The sequence below is a fragment of the Gymnodraco acuticeps genome, unplaced genomic scaffold (assembly GCF_902827175.1).
Source record: "Gymnodraco acuticeps unplaced genomic scaffold, fGymAcu1.1, whole genome shotgun sequence".
NCBI lineage: Eukaryota > Metazoa > Chordata > Actinopteri > Perciformes > Bathydraconidae > Gymnodraco > Gymnodraco acuticeps.
This window is the reverse complement of record NW_022990558.1, coordinates 434,865-456,716: the sequence shown is the minus strand read 5'-3', so window position 1 is coordinate 456,716 and position 21,852 is coordinate 434,865. Positions and strand designations below refer to the sequence as shown.

Here is a 21,852-nt window from a genome sequence, read left to right as displayed (position 1 = left end):
GTTTTTTCGAAACCTCCGTTTGTTTATCTGATCGTTTTCTGATTATTTGGGGTGAAGGTCTAAAAGGTTTAAAAAGTGTTGAAACATGTGGGATAATTTTGGTACACTACTCACTTTTAGACTCCCACGATTTAGACAGGAATGTAATATACCTTTATTATACCTCTAAATAATCAGGGTCTGCGACATCCTCTATTGTACTGGATAATATTGGACTCTGAAATGGTGTCATTATACCATGTGTCCCCACAGGTACAACCAGAGAGCTCTGAGCCTGGACTTCCTGGAGCTCCTGGAGCGTTTCATCCCCACAGAGTACGAAATGAAGCTCATCCACAAATACGAGTGTGAGGGCAGGCCCCTGGACGAGCTCAGCGAGGAGGACCGCTTCATGGTGCGCTTCAGCAAGATCCCGCGGCTCTCCCAGCGCATCAGCACTCTCACCTTCATGGGAAACTTCCCCGAGAGCGTGCAGCTGATTCAGCCGGTGAGTATTCCAGAGGCATGTTCACTGACCTCACCCGTCATTCAGATTATAAGGTAGGAGGCATCCAGTCTTTCAGATACAACACAGAAGAAATGTGTATCTCAACCAGCAAATAATGACGTGATAAAACACTGTTTTACCAGAGAATTTATAGTTCCCATTACTAGGGTCTCATTTCTCTTCCATAATTATTTTTGCATACCCATTTTCCTCCACACTGAAAATATCTTGCTTGTCTTCTAGGTCGTCACTCGTCACACACATTTTCTTTTTAAATCAAGCAGAAATAATAAAACAAGGAAATGCATGCAGAAAACATAGATACATATAAAACAATACACTATAGTTTACAATGGAAATATTAACTAACACGTTTCACAAATACACAGCAACTAGAGAATACAAAAACAATCGTTTTTATATAATAATAATTTAATTTACTATAATTTTGGTGAACTAAATTAAAGTAAACTACAAAAACTAAAATATAACTTAAAATCAAAGGTGTCTTTTAGCAAAGGATTTCGTATTTTCATATTAATTAAAAACAACAAAGGCTTAATGTAAATTAAACCTGGCACCTGAAACTTTATGTACGGAAGCCTTGAGACGTCATTTGTTACATCTTAAATATTTGTTTTGTTTTATTTGGCTGACAAACCATTTCAACTCTTTGTGGCAGCAACTGAACGCCATCATCGCGGCCTCCATGTCGATCAAATCTTCCAGCAAGCTGAAGAAAATCCTTGAGGTCAGTACTGAACCGTTTTGTTTATTCATTGTTGATGTACGACTAATGTTTTATATTCCTGGCACTTGTTTATGTGACTGAATTCCCCCTAAGGGATTAATAAATGGATCTTAACCTTAAGATAAAGCTGATGTGAGCCTTGGGGTCATTTGCAGAGTAGATTAACAGATAGATGTTAACTGCAAAGGCGTGAAGTCGAATAACTCTTACACCAGGAAACTCTATATGATGGTGATATAAGACTGTTTCGTGATAATTGCATTCAGTTCTAAGTCCCTTTCTTTGTTATGATTATATGTACCCTTAGTTTACATCAAATTAGTACCAAACACTTTGTATATAAAGGCTATATTACGAGTAATGAGCAGTAAAGTGCTAGATGGTAGTCCATATTGAAATAAAAGATTATAAGACAATAATGTATCTGATTATTTGTGTGTGCATTTAACATTTAAACACTTACATTTAATGTTTTCAATGAGGAGAAAATAACTTGTTTGTTGAGTGATGAGACGGAAGGACATCTTAGGTTTTATGAATGTTTACCTGGTGATTTAAAGGTGTAGGATTTAGGGGGATTAACTTGCAGAAATGTATTTTATATCGAAAGCTATTATTGCGTAATATGTGTTGCACCGTTCTTTGACGGTGGCCCAGAATAGACAAACTAAACTGTGGCTCTATAGAAGGCCTTTCATCTTTGTGTCTTCTTGCGGGAGGGGTGAGCTGAGGGGTATTAAACAGGCTGCAATGTGCATCCTCACCACTAGATGTCCCTACATCTAACACACTAGACCTTTAGAGGAAACACTTTTTGTAAAAGTCTTCTTTTTTGCTGTCTATGTGTTTTGTAGTTTTGGGGGGAGAGTTATTCATTATAAATATAATGTTTATATAGGAGGTTTGGTTATTTTCTCACAAACGTTGTTTCCCCACTTCACACAACAACAGTACTTAACTGTCTTACTGTTTGCCTCTTTCAAGGTGCCTGACACAAACCATCTTTCTACTCATTACTTTGAGTTTTTTGGCAACATTTTCTTCTCTGATTCCACAATTAGATCATCTTAGCGTTTGGAAACTACATGAACAGCAGCAAGCGTGAGGCAGCGTACGGCTTCCGTCTGCAGAGTTTAGATTTGGTGAGTAAAAGGCTGTTATACTTGTATTTTCTTATAATACTACAAACAGCTTGTCACCTAGAATTGAGAATTTCTATATGTATAGTAAGGTAGATTTGAACAACAAAATGTATTGTTTTTTGCTCTCTACCCCAAGCTGTTGGACACCAAATCCACAGACCGAAAGCAGACGTTGTTGCACTTCATCGTCAGCATCATCACGGAGAAGTACCCGCAGCTCCAGTCCTTCTACACAGAGCTGCACTTCCTGGACAAGGCGGCACTCGGTGAGTACATCAGGGGCAGAGCAACAATATATTGTGGTAGGAATGGTGTGTTCAGGGGCAGATCGTTGTAGGAGTGTCATGTTGACAGGTACTTTTTAGCTTCACAATCCAGACGCATACTTCAAAGGCAATACTGTATGTGACAGATTTGAGTCAAATAAATCAAATCAAAACAAAATGAAACATGCTAAATTATTTTTTGTAGCGCTTCAAATAATTACAAATGAATGAGGCAAGTATCTGTTCACTAAATAACAATAGCAGTAGTGTGATCAAGAGAAGTGTCAAACTAATAACATCCTATTTTTATAAATCGATGTAATCTTAGAATAAAGCTTAGAAATCATTATTGTTATCTTTATATAATTCCTTTTTTTGGCCATATCAACAGAATACCTTTCGTTATAACTGGAAACAAGACAAGGACTTATTTTCTTTCATGTAGAGTCCTTATGACTATAAATCTTGAAATTGTAAATTATTGTATTAAGAGCCTAAAAATGGTGTTGGGAAAAAAGAATTATAGCTGTTAGTTTTATAATAAAAAACTACATTTGTTATCACAGTAAAATAAAGGTAGTAGTATAAATCATAATATATAATATTTCGAAATGTGTCAAGTTGTTTAATTTGATCATCTGCCAAGCTTTTTCAAGACTATCTAACATATATTAGACTTCTAAGGATGATTTGTAGCAATTCAAATAAAGTTTATATTGAAACTGAATGGATCTATGGCTTTAAATCCAATTACACTGAGACAGTAAATCCAACCAGTGCAGATATAAGTGTGTGTCATACATCAGAAGTGAATGAGGAGTTATGGCAGTGAGAAGATGGTTTTATTCATAGTTCTCCCTTTGTGCAGGTTATCTTTGCCTTCACCCTGGCACAGTGTGACCCCTACATTACCATGAATACCATATCATGGAATGACTTTACTATCAGCACTGATAAGGGTGTTAAATTGAACTTTGAAATGACACTAAAGTCCTTCCCCTTTCTCTGGTAGTTTCTCTTGACAGCATCCTGCAGGATGTGCGCGCTCTGGAGCGAGGCACGGAGGCCGCCAGGAGGGAGTTCTCTGTGGAGAAAGACAACCCTGTGCTGCAGGCGTTCCTCAGCAGCAACACTGAGCTGCTCCAATCCCTTATCGGTGATGGAAAAACTGCCCAGGTCGGTTTTATTTACCTACAAAATAAACATAAACCACAGGTTATTGCACTGAGTTCACACAGCAGGACACCATTTGACTCCTAGATGATAATGTACAGAAGCCCTGAGAGGCCACGGTGCAGAAAATAATTCTGTTGATCAATTTTCCTACGACTGATCTCCTGAGTTTATTAAGACTTAAGAATATATATATTTATGTCTGTGAAAACAGGTGCAATTAAGTCATTTTCGTGGGTCAATCTTTTGTTTTTGTGATGATGATAATAATAATCATTAAAAACCTGGAAAAGTCATGGAAAACAATATTTTTCCTAAAGTTTTGGAAAAGTCATGGAAATTTAATTAAGTTGCATCAAATAGAATTTATATTTTATCTAATCGCCGAAATAGTAATACTATAATGATAATAAATACTGTATCGTATAGTAATGAAACGTAAAATGGCATTTAACTGACGAGGTGTTTTGCTGGTGAGAGATTTGAGTTGCTTTAGATCGGCACGTGTTTCAGACCTTATTTTCCTGTTCCATGTTAAAATAAACCATTTTCAGTGACACCGCTGAGAAAGAGTCATTTCTTTGGTTATGGAAAATTAGGTAAAGGTCATGGAAAAGTCTTTGAAAATCATTGGTGAAAAAGTGTATGAACCCTGAATAATAGAATAAAATGTGATTTTAGGATCAAAAGAATCCATGTTTTCTTCCAGGTGAAACACAGATACGTATATTTTATGTTAGAAAATTATGTAAAATGTTATTATGCCATTAATGAGACATTGACACCGAACAAAAGTGTGAATTGAATCCTGGAAAAATAATAATTAAATAACTTAAAAATCCCTTTTTTAATGTGTTCTTAAGTGATATACACTGGAGAAAAAACAATGTTTTCAGAACTAGAAAATAAATCATTTTGTCTATGTTTGCCCCTAAGTGCCTCCATACAATTAGGATTCACACCCTTTTTATTTGAGTTGAATTGAAGCTAAAGATTTGTTTCCTCTATCTTTCAGGATGTGTTTGACTCTGCCGTGGAGTACTTTGGAGAGAACTCTAAAACCACGCCGCCCTCCATGTTCTTCCCTGTGTTTGTCAGGTTCATCAAAGCATACAAGGTCAGATAACGCTCATCATATTGACTCCTAGCATGCATGAGCAGACAGAGCAGATAGCTGCTCCACTGATAAAACAGCTATTACTGTAAACTCTCAGCTCTATCAGTGAGCTACTGTCACGCTTTCTATTTGACCTTTACTCGTAGATAAGTATAAAACATTTCAATGATTTCCCCCCGGCAGCAAGCGGAGCAGGAGAACGAGCAGAGGAAGAAACACCATGTGCTGAACTGTGACGCTCCAACAACTCCACCCAAACCTGAAGTCATGGGGAATAAGGTACATTTCGTTTCTACTCAAAATACAGTGTAAGCATCTACATATTCATAAACCATCCAATTACCATAAAGAAGTACTGTATAAAGGATAATATCTCTTATAATAATAATATGGTACATGCCCAGTTACTTGAGAAGATTGGACATTTATATAATATTAAAAATAAAACCAGAAATAGATGTTTAAAGCAAACAGGTTGGTATAAAAATGTTACAACCTAGAAACTTTAAACTCCTTCATTCAACCTTTAATTGACTCAGTTATATTGTAAATAGGATCTTTACATCCGTTTTTCCTTCAAAAAAGAAAGAAAATAATTATGTAAAAATTTAGATAAAAAGTTAAAATACTACAAATCCAAATAAGTAAAATATGAAAACCTCGCAAATAAATAACACAATTAAAATGAATCGAATCCACTACAAATAGCTGAAAGTGGAACGGGACAAAATAAAACAATTGAATGCCATTATAATGAAAGGAGGTACGCTTCATTTTCTTCTGCATGTTATTAGAGTTTGAGTGAAAATATGGAATTTAAAGCTCAGTAAAAAACAGCCATCCCTAAAACAGACTTATGTGTGTACTGTTCTGTACATGTGCAAACTGAGTAGGTAGAAACCGGCCCAAGGTATGCATTGACTGTATGCTGTATGTATTATGAGTCAAATGTGTAATTTGGGAGATCATAACATCTAGGCTGTAAAACACCAGTTATCCTTTAGGTTTTCATCAGCAGCTTTTGAGAAAAGAAAAAGATTCAGACATGGACATGTTTGATGTTTCAGGTATCAATGGCGTCCAAACTGCCGCAGATGGACCTGATAGCAGAGCTGAAGAAGAGGCAGGTGTCTCCTCTGGTGAGGGAGGGGAAGGACGGGGCCATAGAGGACATCATCACAGGTACACACACACACACACACACACACCGGCTGTAACACAAGAATACACTGTACACAAGAGGATTTCAATCACTATCCCTCTGGTTCTCTGACTGAAATGAATCAAACAAACATTTTGGGAAATACACTTTAGCTCCAGGACGTGGTTAGCCTAGCTTAGAATTAGCACGGGAGGCAGGTAAAACAGTCAGCCTTAATTAGATTGAAGAAATACAATTCCTCTAAAGCTCATTGATTAACACTATGTTGTTTAAACTAAACACTAACAGAAATGTAAAGACAAAATGGATCTCCATTAAACTCAAAACGTTTTTTACATTTTTGTTTGTTTAAAGATTAAACATGTAATTGTTTAGCTTTGGAGTTGAAGATAATGAAAGAAATAAAACTAAACCAATCTACTTAAAATACCAGCTAAAATAAATAGAGCACTTGTCCTTTGTCTTTATAACAAAACTGTTGCTGAATAGTGGCTAAATGAGGCTACTGAACATCATCACTCCAAACGATTTACTGACCTTTATTATTTATTGACCTTTACAACCTGAGTTATCAACTATTCTAACTCAAACACATTCCAAGGCGTTATTCTTAGAAGGGGTCAGTGCAATAACACAAATTAAAAGCTGAAGCCGTAGTGGTGGTGTCGTGCGGACATGCCACCATGGTGTAGCTTAATTATGGCCTAATGTTGGCTTTTACTTCTGGCGATTGCATTTACGCTGTCAAAATCATAAATGTGTTCATTAGGGTAACATTCTCATGCTTAACAAAATGTGTAAGTATATAAACATTTGTTTGCTAAAGTTCTTGTTTGGTTGCAATAATCCAAAATCTGAGTGACTCTTTTCTTGGGGACCAGGGCAAAGCAGTCCTGGTTGCATCGTTTCACTCCTTCACAGAGACCACCAACTGTGTTCCTCTGCTTCCAGTGTGTATGCTAAGCTAGGCTAACCACATACTGACTTCCAGCACTGAATGAAATGGACATGATATCAATCTTCTTGGAAAAGAGAAATGTTTTCCAGTATGTTAAAGTTTCTTCAAAGGGGATCTTATAGCTTAGTGACTTGTTTCTAAGTAATACCTTGGTTGGCTTCACTACTGCATAACTAAACACAACCTGTGTTCTCTGTATCCTTCACTCCTTCCTTTATGCTTACCTCACTTGTATTTGTCCTTGCCTCTTCTCCTCTCCTCCTTCCCTGTGGGTTCTCTGGTCTTCAGCTCTAAAGTCCGTGCCCTTCACGGCGCGCTCTGCCAAACGCTCGTCCCGTCTCTTCTGCGACTCGGTGTTCAGCGACGAGGTGACTTCTTAAATCCCTCGCTGCTCTGTCTCTCTTCCACTCTGTTTACTGTGAGGTTGAATGAGCAGCTGTTTATCTCTCACTGCACCTTTCACAGACTCTTAATGTATATCTGTATGTTTTACGGGGAAATATCATAAATGCACTACGATGACAACTTCATTATTGTGACTTTTCTTCAACTTTATTCTTTAAAATCCAAGAATCCATATTGGGCTTGGGGTTAACCCATCCCTACTTCAGAATATTGCAATGGTTCTCTAGCAAAAATGTAACTTTATATCATAGAATTGGACCTTTCTTGTAAAATCATGATCTTGTAATATGACAGCATAATGTTACAACTTAATTCTTAAAGATATTTTTACCTACAATATCTGTAAAACACTTTTAGGGGTTATTGAAAAGGCTCACTGGCTCTGTTAATGTCAATATTTAAGGCTGAGACTGAAACATGGTTATTCATAAATATAATGTATTTTAGTACCCCTGATGTTGATTTACTTTACACATTTCTTTGAAGGACAAAAAACCACCTCAGGAAATGTATCATAAAACAAGACATGGCCTCTACTACTACAAATATTTGTCTGGTCCTTTCAAAAAGTAATTGCTGTTACAAAACTTGGCAACCCAATAAATTCAAGACCAAAGATACACAAGCGTTGGCTCTGGGTGTCATAAATGACCAGTGGGGTAAAGTAACTAGTGGTGTAAATTAACTACAGTAAGTACATTTACTCAAGTAGCCTACTGTACTTAATTACAATTGTATACAATTTAGATTTTTTACTACTTCATACTTCTACCCCACTACAATTCAGAGGTAAATTGTGTACTCCACTACATTTATTGAATACCTTTAGTTACTTTACAGATCTGGATGAATGATGTGAAATATAATCAAGTGTTAAATCAGACTTTAGTTCCACCTGGAGTAAATCCACAAGCTACCCTGCAGTATACAAAGTCATTCAAACTAGCTGCACCTTTACCAGCTTTGAGAACACTTTAATGATCAATCATTATAAAACATATCATATATATTATTCTGAAATGGACCATTCTGCACAACGACTACTTTTACTTTTGGTACTTTATGTATATTTGATGCTAGTAGGCTACTTTTGCATTTTAACTGGAGAAACAATTGCAATGCAGGACCTTTACTGTAACTGGTATTTCCATGTTTACTAAAGTACAAGATAAGAGTACTTCTTCCAGATGTTATTCATGTCATTTACTGCGTTTACATTCAATTGTTCTACTTGAGTACATTTGATGCACTGTTGTAACTCTACATCTCAGAGGTAAATATTGTGCTCTTTACTCCACTTCTTTTACCTCACACTGAGATTCTGTTTGGTCCCCCCCTCAGATTTAAGGAACCAGCCGTACAGACGGGCAGACGCCGGCCGACGCAGTGCCAAGTGGAAACCAGGACAACAGCTCCACGTGTCCTCAGACATCTCGCTCTGAAAAAACACTGCACACACTGACAGCTTCAAGTAGAAAAGCACAACAAATATCAGATGTTTAACTCACCGGGGCAACCGTCTTTCTCCCTCATGCATGTTGAGGAATGCAGAGGTGACTGATAATGCATGTGAAGCTGTTCCCTCACACACACACACACACACACACACACACCACACACACACACACACACACACACACACACACACACACACACACACACACACACACACACACACACACACACACACACACACAGAGAGGCATTTTCTGAATAAAGTGATGACTGTAGAATCTGTGATTTGAATAATCTAATGTTGAAGTTGGTGAATATTAGCTGCACTTGACGCTAATGACACTGGATGTCATACGAGCTTGTTAGGACGATTACGTGTTAGAAGGGGCTGATTTGTAACGAGAGTGCTTCATTACCCTGCTCAGCTTGAAGTAAATCTTCAAAAAGCATTTAAAATCAACTTTGACGGACGGACCACTCATAAATCATTTTGATAGGTTTCCTAAAAATGCTCCAGACATGATTTTTTAATTGGTTTAATTTTAAATAGATTCTTAATTACTGCTATCCATCTCTCTGTCCTGCAGGAGGTCTGAAAGATTTAGGCTGAAGATTTGTAATATATTTAAATTATTTTTAATACTGAAGTGTAAGAATGATGAACTTCTACTTTGCTTCTGCATTTCAACAAATAAAGCATTTTTTACTGTGACTGCTTTAGTGTCTTTCTCTTCTTAGTGCAGTGTACGACGTATCATTTCTAGGCCTTTATGGAAATATATCAAATTGAACAAGATGTAATGCCTTCATCCATGCTAGCTTTTATGTGTACAGCTGTGCTTTTAGCTGAATGCTCACGTGTATCGTTTTCCATCTTAGTTTAGCATAAGAAACTTCGATTACATACTATACTATTATATTTTTATGAATTTATAAACTGTGAAATCTTTATGATCTTTTGACATGCTGTACTATGAATTGTTATGATTTTATTGAATTACTTTACTATAAAATAATATTATTATAACATATTGAACTGAACCTTGTTATGACATGCTATACTATGACATTAATATAACTCACGGCCCGTCCACACGCCGGCGTGCGTTGAAGCTTCAACGCAGCTTCCCATTCACTTTGAATGGGGTGGCGTCAGGCTTTGCCGAACTGCATTGTGGTTCCGTCGCTTTGCCTCCGTTGCTCGCTTCGAAAATTGAAAAAGGTTCAACTTTTGAAGCTTCGACGGAAGCGTCAGCCAAACCGCGTGCTTGTGTGTCCGGGGCGGGAAATTAATGTGATTGGTTGTTGGTCGCGCTTCAGACACGCCCACCGGCAAGCTTCAACGCACGCTGCCGTGTGGACGTACCGTTACTATCTCGTGACTTTTTTACGACATCATTTATTTGAGATATTTGTAGCTGTTGTTTTTTACAACTTACTGAAATGATATGATTTATAGTAAATATTTATTATATAATACGGCTTTTTCCGATTTTTAAACATTCTATACTAAGACTGTCTGATATGTTTCTCTTATTATAGGATGACTTTTTTCCAAAATACAATTACTTTTTTTCTGATATTTTCAACATACTAGAATATGACTGGTTTTGGCATAATATTCTATCACTTTCTTTCTGCCGCGAGGTCAGCCTTTTTTCGGCCACTATGTACAGTGGCCGGCAGGTGCAAACGCGGAACAACGGCCAAAAACAAATACATTAGCAGGAAACAGCTGCAAATCCTGAAATGAAAAACAAACAAATCCTGAAAACAAATACAACCAAAAAACGCTGCATTTACAGAAATGATGCAAACTAAATACAACACACAAACCCCGAAAACAAACGCAACAAAAAAAACGCTGCAAATACCAAAACGACATGCAAAGTCCAAAGCACATACAAATCCCAAAACACATACAAAAAAAAAAACATTCCGGAAGTGTTCCAGGCCTCTAGGGGGCGCGCTACGTGGAACAGATTGATGTCTGACCAGACATAGAGGGAACGAACAAGAGTGCTGCAAATTGAAGCCGGAGGAAACGAAGTTGATCGAAGTGGAAAAAGACGATATATAAAAGGTAAGTTTTGTTTTGATACAAAGAGCGTCATATTTACCCAGCTAGCGTTAGCTTGTTTGGTGAAAGAGCTTGCAAGTCAAGAGACAGCACTGTCTGTGCACCTAAATGTAACTCTTGACATCATATAGATATATTATAGGTGCAGAGAGGAGTTGGTTTATTGTGCTTCAATGTAAATCCTAATGTGAGAGTTAAAGGACGGTCAACAATATAATGTACCTTGGTCAGTTTGGATTTATCGTGGCATTTATTCTTAATTAAAGTGAATTTGTATGCAGGTGTGGGACATTCCAAATGTTCCAAAAGTGAGCACTCCACGAATGGACAACAGTTTGCAGGGTAAAATAAAACATTGTCAACATATTATTTTGTGCCACAAGAAGCAGAATGTTTTAACAGTACAGTAGTTTGAATATATTTGTTGTTAACCTTTATCAGACCTCTCAGGCACCCACAACCAGCGTCTGATCGGGTAAGACTAATTACAAATGTAATTATACCATGTAGGTTTGAATTTGTGAACATGAAATCAATAAATACCTTTGTGTGCACTTATTTTCTGGGTAAAAATAGGATGGAGCACCAACCCCAGGAAGAGGTCCAGTCTGCCCCGGGTCAGAACCACTTCTATATAAACGAGGTTGACAGTTGCATCGTAACACAGTTGTTTGCTGTGTATCTTTATTTTACATTTGTTTGTTTGTATAGCCTCCAATCACAGTGGGTAACATTGCCAGGAAGCAGAACAATTATACTTTTATACATTTCCAAATGACACCCACAATATCTGACATCTTAGTGAAGACAATACAAAAAACACCCACAAATATTTTTCAAAGATCAGATATTTTTTGTTGCATCCATTTCAAATGTTTACAAGGATTGTGCAGGAGTATGACAAAAGTGCTGTTGTCAGTTTAGAACGCAATGTATTGAAAAAACAGGAAGAGGATCGACATCCTTTTGTAAATATGACTGTCATGCATATATTAGGTATTTGAAAGTAATTATTCAACTGTCTTCTCACTGCAGCAACCACACAAATGTGTATGCACTTATCATTATTGATAGCCAGTCTGAGCCAGAAGACACAATGGAGCAAAGGTATTAATTGTTACTATTACCACTTAATTTGTCTATTCTATTCTGTAAATCTTATTACTAGCTTCATCATTTAATATTACAATACATCACTTTGTCTTTCCCAGCACAGAATACCTGACTGCGGCACACATTGTTGCAGAACTCTCTGCAAAAATAACAAATACATCTTGCAGCAGGTTCAATATTAATAGAGCCAATGTGTGCGATGGAGCAATCCGTGGCTTCAAAGGTGCCTCATTCGATCCCTCTCATGAGATGTCAGTTAAGTTCACTGATGATGAGGGACACACTGAGGATGGAGGGGACAATGGTGGTCCCAAGCGTGAGTTCCTGACCCTCCTTATGGAATGCCTGAGAATGAAGAAAACATCACGTCAGCAACTGTTTGTGCCCCATGGCGGTGTGACTTTCCCAGCCGCTCACTGTCTCAAAATCTGATTCTAAATGTATAATGTTCTCTATAAAGATAGAACTAATACACAATTATGAATGTATAATATAAGCTGTTTTGTGTATTTAATCATGCATTGGTCTACAATTTAATGATGGCTTCTACATATTTCACATAAACAGACAATGAAAAAATGTGTCCTTCATGCTGATAACTAGTGTATCTGCCAATTAGTATTCTAAACAGAGTAGTGTGTTGAATCCTTATTTCTTGCATTTGAAACAGATACAATAAAAAAAGTGAACTTACTGTTGTGTTCAACTTCTGCCAAAAACTGTACATGTTTGCCACAGGAGCCACAGAACACTTGAACTGTCCCAGATGCTGGCCACAGAAAGGACAAAAACATGGCGGCCTGAAAAGACATACATTGATGTAGTAAATCCATTTAATCAAGTTAATCAAAAAACACATAGTCTAAATAGTGGTTAGCTAAATAAATAGAAAGATACATCATGTTTACCGTTGAAATCTGTGTTCTCCTCTCTCCTTGAATGTCTCTATATTTGTTCTTGAGCATGTCCTAATGCACACTACTCTCCTGTCATTACTTTGGTCCCTCTTCACATGTTGTTGTTCATCTCTTCTCTCTCTCTCTCTCTCAAGTCCCGCTCTCTCTATCTCCTCTCTCTCTCTATCTCTCTACTCTCTCTATCTCTATCTCTCTCTCTCTCTCTCTCTCTCCTATCTATCTCTCTCTCTCTATCTCTCTCTCTCTCTCTCTCCTCTAATTCAATAGCTTTATTAGCATGACCATAGTTACAGGTAATTGCCTAAAGCTTCTGTATAGTTGCAACATCTATACACAAATATATACATATAAACAACTGCTAAGAATTCAAATGTCCTTTTTTTCCGCGGGTACTCACTATGGCCCGTGTTATTTGCCTGCACTTGATTTGTCATCTCTTTTAACAATGTTCTTCCCTCACTTTATCTTCTCTTCACGTGAAGCTCTCCTCAGCTGGGTGTAGCAGTTAGGCACGCTAACGCTCTAGCTATATAAATATGACGCTCTATGTATCAAAACAAAACTTACCTTCTTATATCTTTCTCCACTTAAATGAACTTTCTTTCCTCTCGATTTCCATCACTCTTGTTTGTTCTCTCTATGTCTGGTCAGACATCAATCTGTTCCACGTAGCGCGCCCCCTAGAGGCCTGGAGCACTTCCGGAATGTTTTTTTTGTATGTTTTGGGATTTGTACGTGCTTTGGACTTTGCATATCATTTTGGTATTTGCAGCGTTTTTTTGTTGCGTTTGTTTTCGGGGTTTGTGTGTTGTATTTAGTTTGCAACATTTCTGTAAATGCAGCGTTTTTCTGTTGTATTTGTTTTCAGGGTTTGTTTGTTTTTCATTTCATTATTTGCAGGTGTTTTCTGCTTATGTATGCGTTTTAGGCCGTTGTTCCGCGTTTGCACCTGCCGGCCACCGTAACTATGGGCTCCTGTAGACACATTAGACAAAAGTCATTTAATGAAAACTTGAACAGTAACTTTTATTATAGTTAAACATCATCATTTGTAATCAAACATTATCTGCAACACGTGTAATATACTTTTTTTTAATAACATCTTTAGGCCGATTAATGTAACATCCCTTAATTAGTACAAAGGAACAAAATGGAGAAGATTTCCATAAAGTTGTTTAAACGTCATGTGAAGAAAATAGCAAAATATTAAAGACAATCAGTGAGTGGTGTGTGAATAGAATTTACCGTGGTGGGTGGAAACATATTTACAACTTTTATTTTCCTTATATTGTTATTAAGAAGGGTTTGTAAAACAGCAGTCTACCAGGTTTGTCAGGTTCTTGTTTTACAGCATCAAAATGTCCTCAATGAAGCCAACATTTTTCCCCCTTCCTCATTCATCTGCTCCAGTTCCTCTGTGATTCTCTTGCCATGTTGCGCCCATTCTTCAAACTGTGTCAGATCTGTGACGGGCAGAGAGCCATTCGTGACTTTCAGTATCAGGTTCACAGAAGCCAGAGTCTTGGCAGATTGTTCGGCTACACCCTGCACTCTGGCACTGGAGGCCATTCCTTCGCTGATGTTTTTTATGGTATTCAGCTCGGTCACCAGCGGTTTGAAAGTCTCACAGAAATGTGCAGTTTTCCGCAACATCTGTTCTGCTTTTGTTGATTTCTCTTCTGAAGAAGAACACAAATATTTGACGACTCCAACTGCACTCCCTGCCAAGCCCGTAGCACACAACACTCCAAAAGCACCACCAACTGCCCCACCTTCTGCACCCACTCTCCCACCAAAGATACCACCGATCGCACCACCAGTTGCAAGGCCTAAGGTGAGCCACACTACCTTTGTGACTTTCCCTTTAACTGGACTGCCAATCGCTTTACCTCCAGCACAGACTGCACCGCCGATAGCGCCGCTGAACGCTCCCCCAAAGACTCCACCTAACACACTGCCGACAAAGCCCACTGTTGCTTCCGCTGCGTTAATGTGGTTGGAAATCCTGGCCCAAGTTGAAGCAGCAACTGCCCCAAACGCTCCCCCAACTCCACCAGTAACACCACCAAAGCCTGCTCCAAGGAATCCTCCAGTTACCACACAGAGGACTTCGACCACAGAAGAGTCCTCGTGCTGGTCCTGAGCAGCTGTCAGTGTTAAGCCCTCTGAGGCTTTCTGAAGGCCATCTCTGTGTTGACTGTAGAGATGAATGAAAGACACCAAACGTGATGCGAGTTCGCCTTTTGGATCAGTTGAAGCAGACATTTCTGTGTTTTTTCTTTCACAAAAATCAATGTGCTGGGGTAGCCTATTTACTTGATAAAAGTTCTGTGTAGAGGTTGTCAGAGGTTGTTAAGGATAATAAAATAACGGTTATTTGTTGTGATTGAAAGGGGTCTGCTTGTGAGCCTGTGAATGAAAAACCAAAGTTGCATTTAGAGTAAAAACTTGCTGGTATTCCTTTTGTAAAATATTCGTCATAATTTCAACTCCTGAATGTTAAATAATCAGTGTTGTGCTAGTTACTGAAAACCAGTAACTAGTTACCATTACTAGTTACTTCATTTCAAAAGTAACTCAGTTACTCTACTGATTACTTACACCAAAAAGTAATGCGTTACTGTGAAAAGTAACTTTTTTGTTTGCCTACTTTTTTTTTTTTAGCCTTCATTTCAGTACTGTTATTGCATTGGAGAATAATACAATCTGTTGATCAACTTGACATGCATTTTATGCAATCTGGATTGCATCGATATTAGCTGGCTTTCCATTTTTGTATATTCTTTCTCCAGGTAGTTGGAAAAAGTGTTCCGTTCCATATGCCGTGTGCCGCCCGGACATGCTATCATGCTAACTAGCTCCCTGAAAGCGGGTGACTCCACTGTAGCAATAGCCTGCATGTGTTCTACAACATACCGTGCAATGGCTTTATCGACTTTTCCCTGGCTAGCAGTCCCTCGGTTAAAATCCAGCCGCTGTTGCTTAGGTGGAGGTGGAGTGGCGTCGGCTGAGTCTAGCTACTAGCTTCGTCCCAGCATGTTGTTTTTGCAGATGTTTTAAGAGATTTGAATGACTGGTTTGGGCAGTAGATAGGATATTTGACCCGCCAAGACACAACTTACATTTAACTAAAACGTTCTTTTCTTAGTGCTCGACAAAAGTGAAATAGTGAGAATATCTCCAGGTGGAGAAACTAGACTTGAGCTCCGCCGCCGCCATGATAGTCTTGTTAGTAAACAACACAAACACGCCCACAGCCCGTCTCCGCATGTGACACAGGAAGTATCTAAGTACATTTACTCAAGTACTATACTTAAGTACAGTTCTCATATCTGTTCGCCTGGCTGTTGACTATATAAAAAAACTAACGGAGTAACGCACCATGTAGTAACGGTAACTGGGTTACTGCATTTAAAAAGTAATGCGTTATAGTAGGCCTACTAGTTACTGCCAAAAAATAACGGCGTTACAGTAACACTGTAAATAATGAGCATTCATTTTTTTAACTAAAAGTTTTGAAAACCTTTGAATATTAAGTGTATTTATTCAATTTGTATTAATAAACAATTACTTGTGTCGTTCAAGTTTAGTTGGCCAACAACAATACTTTACTCATTCAATTGAATTCAAGATTGCAAATAAATAAGGAAAAACCAAGAAGATGCAAACTTATATCTTTTTTTACTTTGGGTAATTGGTCTGTTCTTCCATCTCAGCTTTAACAGAAATGTTAATTTAAAAAATATGTGTCAACCATTTAAACATTATATAAAAGTCTTTACACAGAACAGCTGTAAAATGTTGAATGTGGTAACTATAATTATAAATATATAAACTGATTACGCCAAAGATTATTTAAAAAAAATGTATCGTGCGCTTTCATTTAAAAATACAATAATTAATATATTTCAGAAGAGAGTAAGTATTAAAATGGGCCATTTCTAAATTAGTATATAATTTGACATTTACTGTTGAATGCAATGCCTAAAGCAAAATGGTACACTTGAGACTCAGGTGTGTAAAATAGGTGCTACCGTTGTCGCATGTTCTGTCGCATTTTCCAGTTCGGAAAGTATGGAGCTAATTTCCTGCCATAACTCCACAAACAAACAGGTTTTACAAATGCCTCATGATTCACTAACAAACACAATGTGGTTTGCAAATACAAAACACCATCTACAAACTAATGCATTTAGTTTTGCAAAGAAAAAACGTATCTATCAAACAGAGGTTCGCTGCCCGTCATTTTGACGGACAGGATCCAGAATTACCCGTCGGCCTTTACACAACTCTGACGAGGGGGGGGAGCATGCTCGTGAACTTTCAACGGGAGGGGACAGTTCACATGCGCCGTGTTATGCATGGCTGCTGCACCTCGCGGGAGCGTGCACAGCGTAAAGCCAAAACTCACAGACATTTCAATGATTTGTACGGCACAGTTAGGTTTGGAAACGGTATAATTTCCTTTTTGGAGGGCATGCATAACACAGCATAACACCGGAGCCTCGCTGCGGGGAAACTTTGGCGCTGTTCCGAGTTTGTTCTAATCTGTCAAAATGACGGACTGCTTTCAGATTTGTCCGTCATTGTTAAATAAAATCTGTCATAGACGGCAAATATTCGGTTAACGCGACCTCTGCTATCAAACAAACACATACAATTTTTCTAATAAATCATGTTTCAGAGACAAATTCAGCATAGGTTTTACAAGTACACAACTTTTTTTACAAGTAGCCTACAACACTTTTTTTTACAAGTCCACAACTTTTGTTTACAACTACAACACTTTTTTTTACAACTACAACACTTTTTTTTACAAGTACAAAACTTTTTCTTCTCACGGCGGAATATTACTGCCAAAAGTCACGTGACTCACTCACGTGACTTTTGGCAGTAATATTCCACCGTGGCTGGCTCATACACACTCACACATGCTCCACGGCAGCAGGGGGTGCTACTGAGTCCATTGGGAAGGCGGGAGGTTGAGCAGAGCATGGAACAGCCCTTGCCAGTCTGATGACAGCGGTGTTTCTAGCGATCCAGCGATCTGGGTCAGTGTTATAGTGATAATATTATAAACAAAGTGAATTTAGCGATCACAACATAAACAGCCAAGAAGATACACATTGAGCCCAGAACATTAATGTTATTAGCCTTTGTCTAAAATGGACAACATTTAAACTATAGGCTACAGCGATTCTGCACTCGGTCAATCAGGTGCTCTTCATTTTCTTTCCTGCTATATTCAATGAGTGATACACATTTTTTTTACCACAAGTTCTTAATAAAACTGACACTGTTAGACTCGGTACTAGTTGACTGCTACCAGAAATAAAATGAAGTACTTTTACTGTGTACTTTGTGAGTAATCCTCTGTCAGTCCCCTCCACACGTTGCTATGTCTAGATCAGATATGTAGGCAGGCAGTCAAGCAACGTGTAAAAAAGCCTCAACCCCAAGTGAGCTTGTCGTCTTAATTAATGTTAGCATGTGTGCTTAGCTGTAAACACAGTCGGATGGGGGACCAAAACGTCCCCGTTTTCCGGGCAAAGTCCCCTTTTTCGGAATGTGCGTTAAAAAACATACAGCAAGGTGAAATAAAATGTTACATGCCAGTAAAAACAGAGTAACAGTGTTGTGCCTGTTTGTAGCGTTAGCGTATTTATTTTTCTAATACTTCTTCTTCTTCTTCTTCTTCTACCTCTACTTCTTCTTCTTCTTCTACCCATGGATGTATAATAAGAAGCTTCTACCTCTACTTCTTCTTCTTCTTCTTCTTCTTGTTCTTCTTCTTCTTTTTCTTCTTCTACCTCTTCTCCTTCTTCTTGTTCTACTTCTAATTCAATGTACCTTCCCGCAAAATATTGGACAAAAGAAAGTCGGCTAGTAGTGTCAACTAAATTCATAGTATTAGAACAAAAGTGCTTTAAACATGGTAAATTACGAATGTATGTTCTCAATCGCCAAATGTGGGATTGAATATTAAATTAGTTTAGATTAGATTTATTGTCCCCAGGGGGAAATTCATTTGCACAGCTCTGTGAAAACAATATGAAATCGACAAAAAATAAGACAGACTTACAGATAGCACCACACATGATGCTTACTTGTTATTATTTAGGGCTGCCTGTATGGATCAGGATTTTGCCAAAGCAAGCCCTTTTACTATAATAATAATAATATGTTATGTATTATATGAACCGTATTGGTACAATGAGCGACATCTAGTGACGGATTGTGGAACATTGATTTGATTTTTCTCATGGCTATTATTAAAGATCAGAGGAAAAGAACAGAATGAGAGGGGTCAATCCGGAAAACAAATAAAGAAGCAAAGAGATTTAGAGCAGTGAGAAGGAAAACAACTTAGTGTGTCAATTCATTACATGCCAGTATTTTTCGTTGTTGTGAAAAGAAATCGCCCCCTCGGATTTTTTAACAGCCCCCTCAGTCATTTCATCCTGGAGCCGGGCCTGTTTTAGACAAAGGCTTATTATATTTACAGCCCTAATAACATTCATGTTCTGGGCTCAATGTGTGTCTTCTTGGCTGTTTTCGTTGTGATCGCTAAATTCACCTTGTTTATAATATTATTAGGGCCGGGACTCGATTAAAAAAATTAATCTAATTAATTAGAGGCTTTGTAATTAATTAATCGAAATTAATCGTATTTTTAATCACATATACATATTTGACCTAAGAACAGTGAGAAGCAATTTTTTTCACATGGATTTTAGTATACCATTAGGCGCATTCACACCGCAGTACTTTTCCCACAAAGGTTCATGAGAATTTAGTTCATGAGAACTCTTTGAACCTGGGGGAGGATTAGGCAAATGAAGCCGCTGACGTCACTTCTTCTTCTTCTGCTTTGGGTTTACTGGCAGGCCGCAAACCACTTCACGGCGTATACTGCCGCCCAAAGTCCCCGGCCGGAAGTCCCCGGAGTTAGGGACTGCTTCAGTAGAAGCTGCTGGGAGTCCCAGCAGCCTTCCGAGTAAATCGCCAGAACGCCGACACCTCCTCATCTCCACCACTCCCATGTTTTATTTTGTGTTGCCATAAGTTAGTCTCTCTGCGTTTCTGCGCTGGGCTAATGCTAATAATGCTAATGCGAGGATAATAAAATGGCGGCTTCACAAAAGAGTTTTACGGGGCGTGGTTTGCAATCCGCCCAGCCAATCAGAAATATAGCTCTTTTCTCACAAGAGAGCCGCACGAAAGTCCCTGCTCCCTAGCAGCTCTCTGCTCTCTAGCAGGGACTTTCGTGGGGGTAAAAAGGTTCTCATGAACTAATTTTAGTACCGGCTCTTTTTGGTGTGAACGCGATAAAAGAGGCTAACGTCCACGCTAGCTGCTATATGTTTTGCATTGAGGTGATACTTGAGGCTTGATGTGCTGCGGTGATATGCGAATTCCTTTTTGCATAATTTGCACACAACCGTGCTCTTATCGACGCTTCCATCCGTCCGTTTTTTTAAACAACATTTCCCACTGTTGTTCACTGTGGTTTGTTGTTGTCTGAAGTCATGAACGTTAGTTGGTGCTCCAGTATAATCGGTACGCCTGAAACTCATCCAGTGAGAAACGTTCCGCGGTGCAAAAATAAGTGCGATTAAAATGCGTTAATTTTTTTAACGCGTTAATTTTTGTGTAATTAATTAATCTTAATTAACGCGTTAAAGTCCCGGCCCTAAATATTATCACTATAACACTGACCCAGATCGCTGGATCGCTAGAAACACCGCTGTCATCAGACTGGCAAGGGCTGTTCCATGCTCTGCTCAACCTCCCGCCTTCCCAATGGACTCAGTAGCGCCCCCTGCTGCTGCCGTGGAGCATGTGTGAGTGTGTATGAGCGAGCCAAGGCGGAATATTACTGCCAAAAGTCACGTGAGTGAGTCACGTGACTTTTGGCAGTAATATGAAGAAGAACAAATGTTGTACTTGTAAAAAAAGGTGTTGTACTTGTAAAACCTGAATTTATCTCTGAAACATGATTTAAGAACAATGTTATGTGTTTGTTTGATAGATACGTTTTTTCTATGCAAAACTTAATGCATTAGTTTGTAGATGGTGTTTCGTATTTGCAAACCACATTGTGTTTGTTAGTGAATCAAGAGGCGTTTGTCAAATCGGTTTAGTTTGTTTGTGGAGTTATGGCAGGAAATTAGCTCCATAGAAAAGTTTCTAAACTGCATAATCTGAAGACATTTATTTTCTGTTGCAGCCTTCTGTCTGAACATGTTTTCACATAACGAAGACTACATTACAATCTCAACAAGCTGCTACAATGCGTTCTGGTGTGGAAAATAAAACAGAGGACAAAATGCATACATAAATCTCTTCAAAAAGTATTAAACATGATCTCAGTGAGATAGAGCAGATTCAGAACATATTAAATCGTACTTACAGTCTGTTTCCAGTTCTATTTGTTTGAGTTAAATGCCAAATGCTGTTTCCAGACACAGACAATGTTACATACTGTACTCAGCTAGTCTGTTTTAGTTTGGAGGACAAAGTGGAAGCAGGAAGTGAATAAGATCAGCAGGGCGGAGCGGAGTCTCTTCTACTTCCCACAGTTCCCAGTGCCTCGAGTGCCTCAAACAACTGGAAAACTGCCCAGTTTCTATCAAACCGCAAATAGCTTTATTAGAACTCTCTCATTACATTCCGGAGACACAATGAGGAAACTTTCCCTTACCTGTTCCTCATATTTTACATTGCAAACATATTTCTCTCTGCAACTCTAGCCCTTTATTGTTGGCATTGTGTATATTTTGGTTTTTAATGCTTTCCTCATTTGTAGGCCTACTGTAACTGCTG

The 21,852-nt window shown here is 38.3% G+C and overlaps 2 protein-coding genes and 2 long non-coding RNA genes across 4 annotated transcripts in view; 2 read left to right on the top strand and 2 right to left on the bottom strand.

Annotated features, from left to right (window-relative positions):
- The window catches only part of LOC117553551 (formin-like protein 1), a 73,984-nt gene extending 64,356 nt beyond the window's left edge, over positions 1-9,628 (top strand). The window contains 10 exon segments of the mRNA XM_034227546.1: positions 253-487; positions 1,170-1,238; positions 2,300-2,380; positions 2,517-2,646; positions 3,659-3,822; positions 4,835-4,936; positions 5,120-5,215; positions 6,004-6,118; positions 7,345-7,424; positions 8,803-9,628. Coding sequence (XP_034083437.1) covers positions 253-487; positions 1,170-1,238; positions 2,300-2,380; positions 2,517-2,646; positions 3,659-3,822; positions 4,835-4,936; positions 5,120-5,215; positions 6,004-6,118; positions 7,345-7,424; positions 8,803-8,808 — 1,078 coding nt within the window. The 3' untranslated portion in view covers positions 8,809-9,628.
- Positions 9,629-11,007: 1,379 nt separating this feature from the next.
- Positions 11,008-12,803, top strand: LOC117553560. Its single transcript, XR_004570158.1, has 5 exons — positions 11,008-11,338; positions 11,438-11,471; positions 11,573-11,639; positions 12,032-12,103; positions 12,208-12,803. It is a non-coding gene; the product is annotated as an uncharacterized LOC117553560 (long non-coding RNA).
- On the bottom strand, positions 11,641-12,873 carry LOC117553561. The gene is made up of 2 exons (XR_004570159.1): positions 12,804-12,873; positions 11,641-12,454 (listed from the first exon to the last, which is right to left on the bottom strand). It is a non-coding gene; the product is annotated as an uncharacterized LOC117553561 (long non-coding RNA).
- A 1,100-nt stretch (positions 12,874-13,973) lies between these two features.
- On the bottom strand, positions 13,974-21,538 carry LOC117553566. The gene is made up of 2 exons (XM_034227564.1): positions 21,440-21,538; positions 13,974-15,435 (listed from the first exon to the last, which is right to left on the bottom strand). The coding sequence occupies exon 2, from the start codon at positions 15,289-15,291 to the stop codon at positions 14,380-14,382; it is 912 nt and encodes a 303-aa protein (XP_034083455.1). The 5' UTR covers positions 15,292-15,435; positions 21,440-21,538; the 3' UTR covers positions 13,974-14,379.
- Positions 21,539-21,852: the final 314 nt, after the last annotated feature.

Excerpts from the sequence above, each read along its gene's own strand:
- LOC117553566 (XM_034227564.1), bottom strand. The coding sequence starts at position 15,291 with ATGTCTGCTTCAACTGATCCAAAAGGCGAACTCGCATCACGTTTGGTG.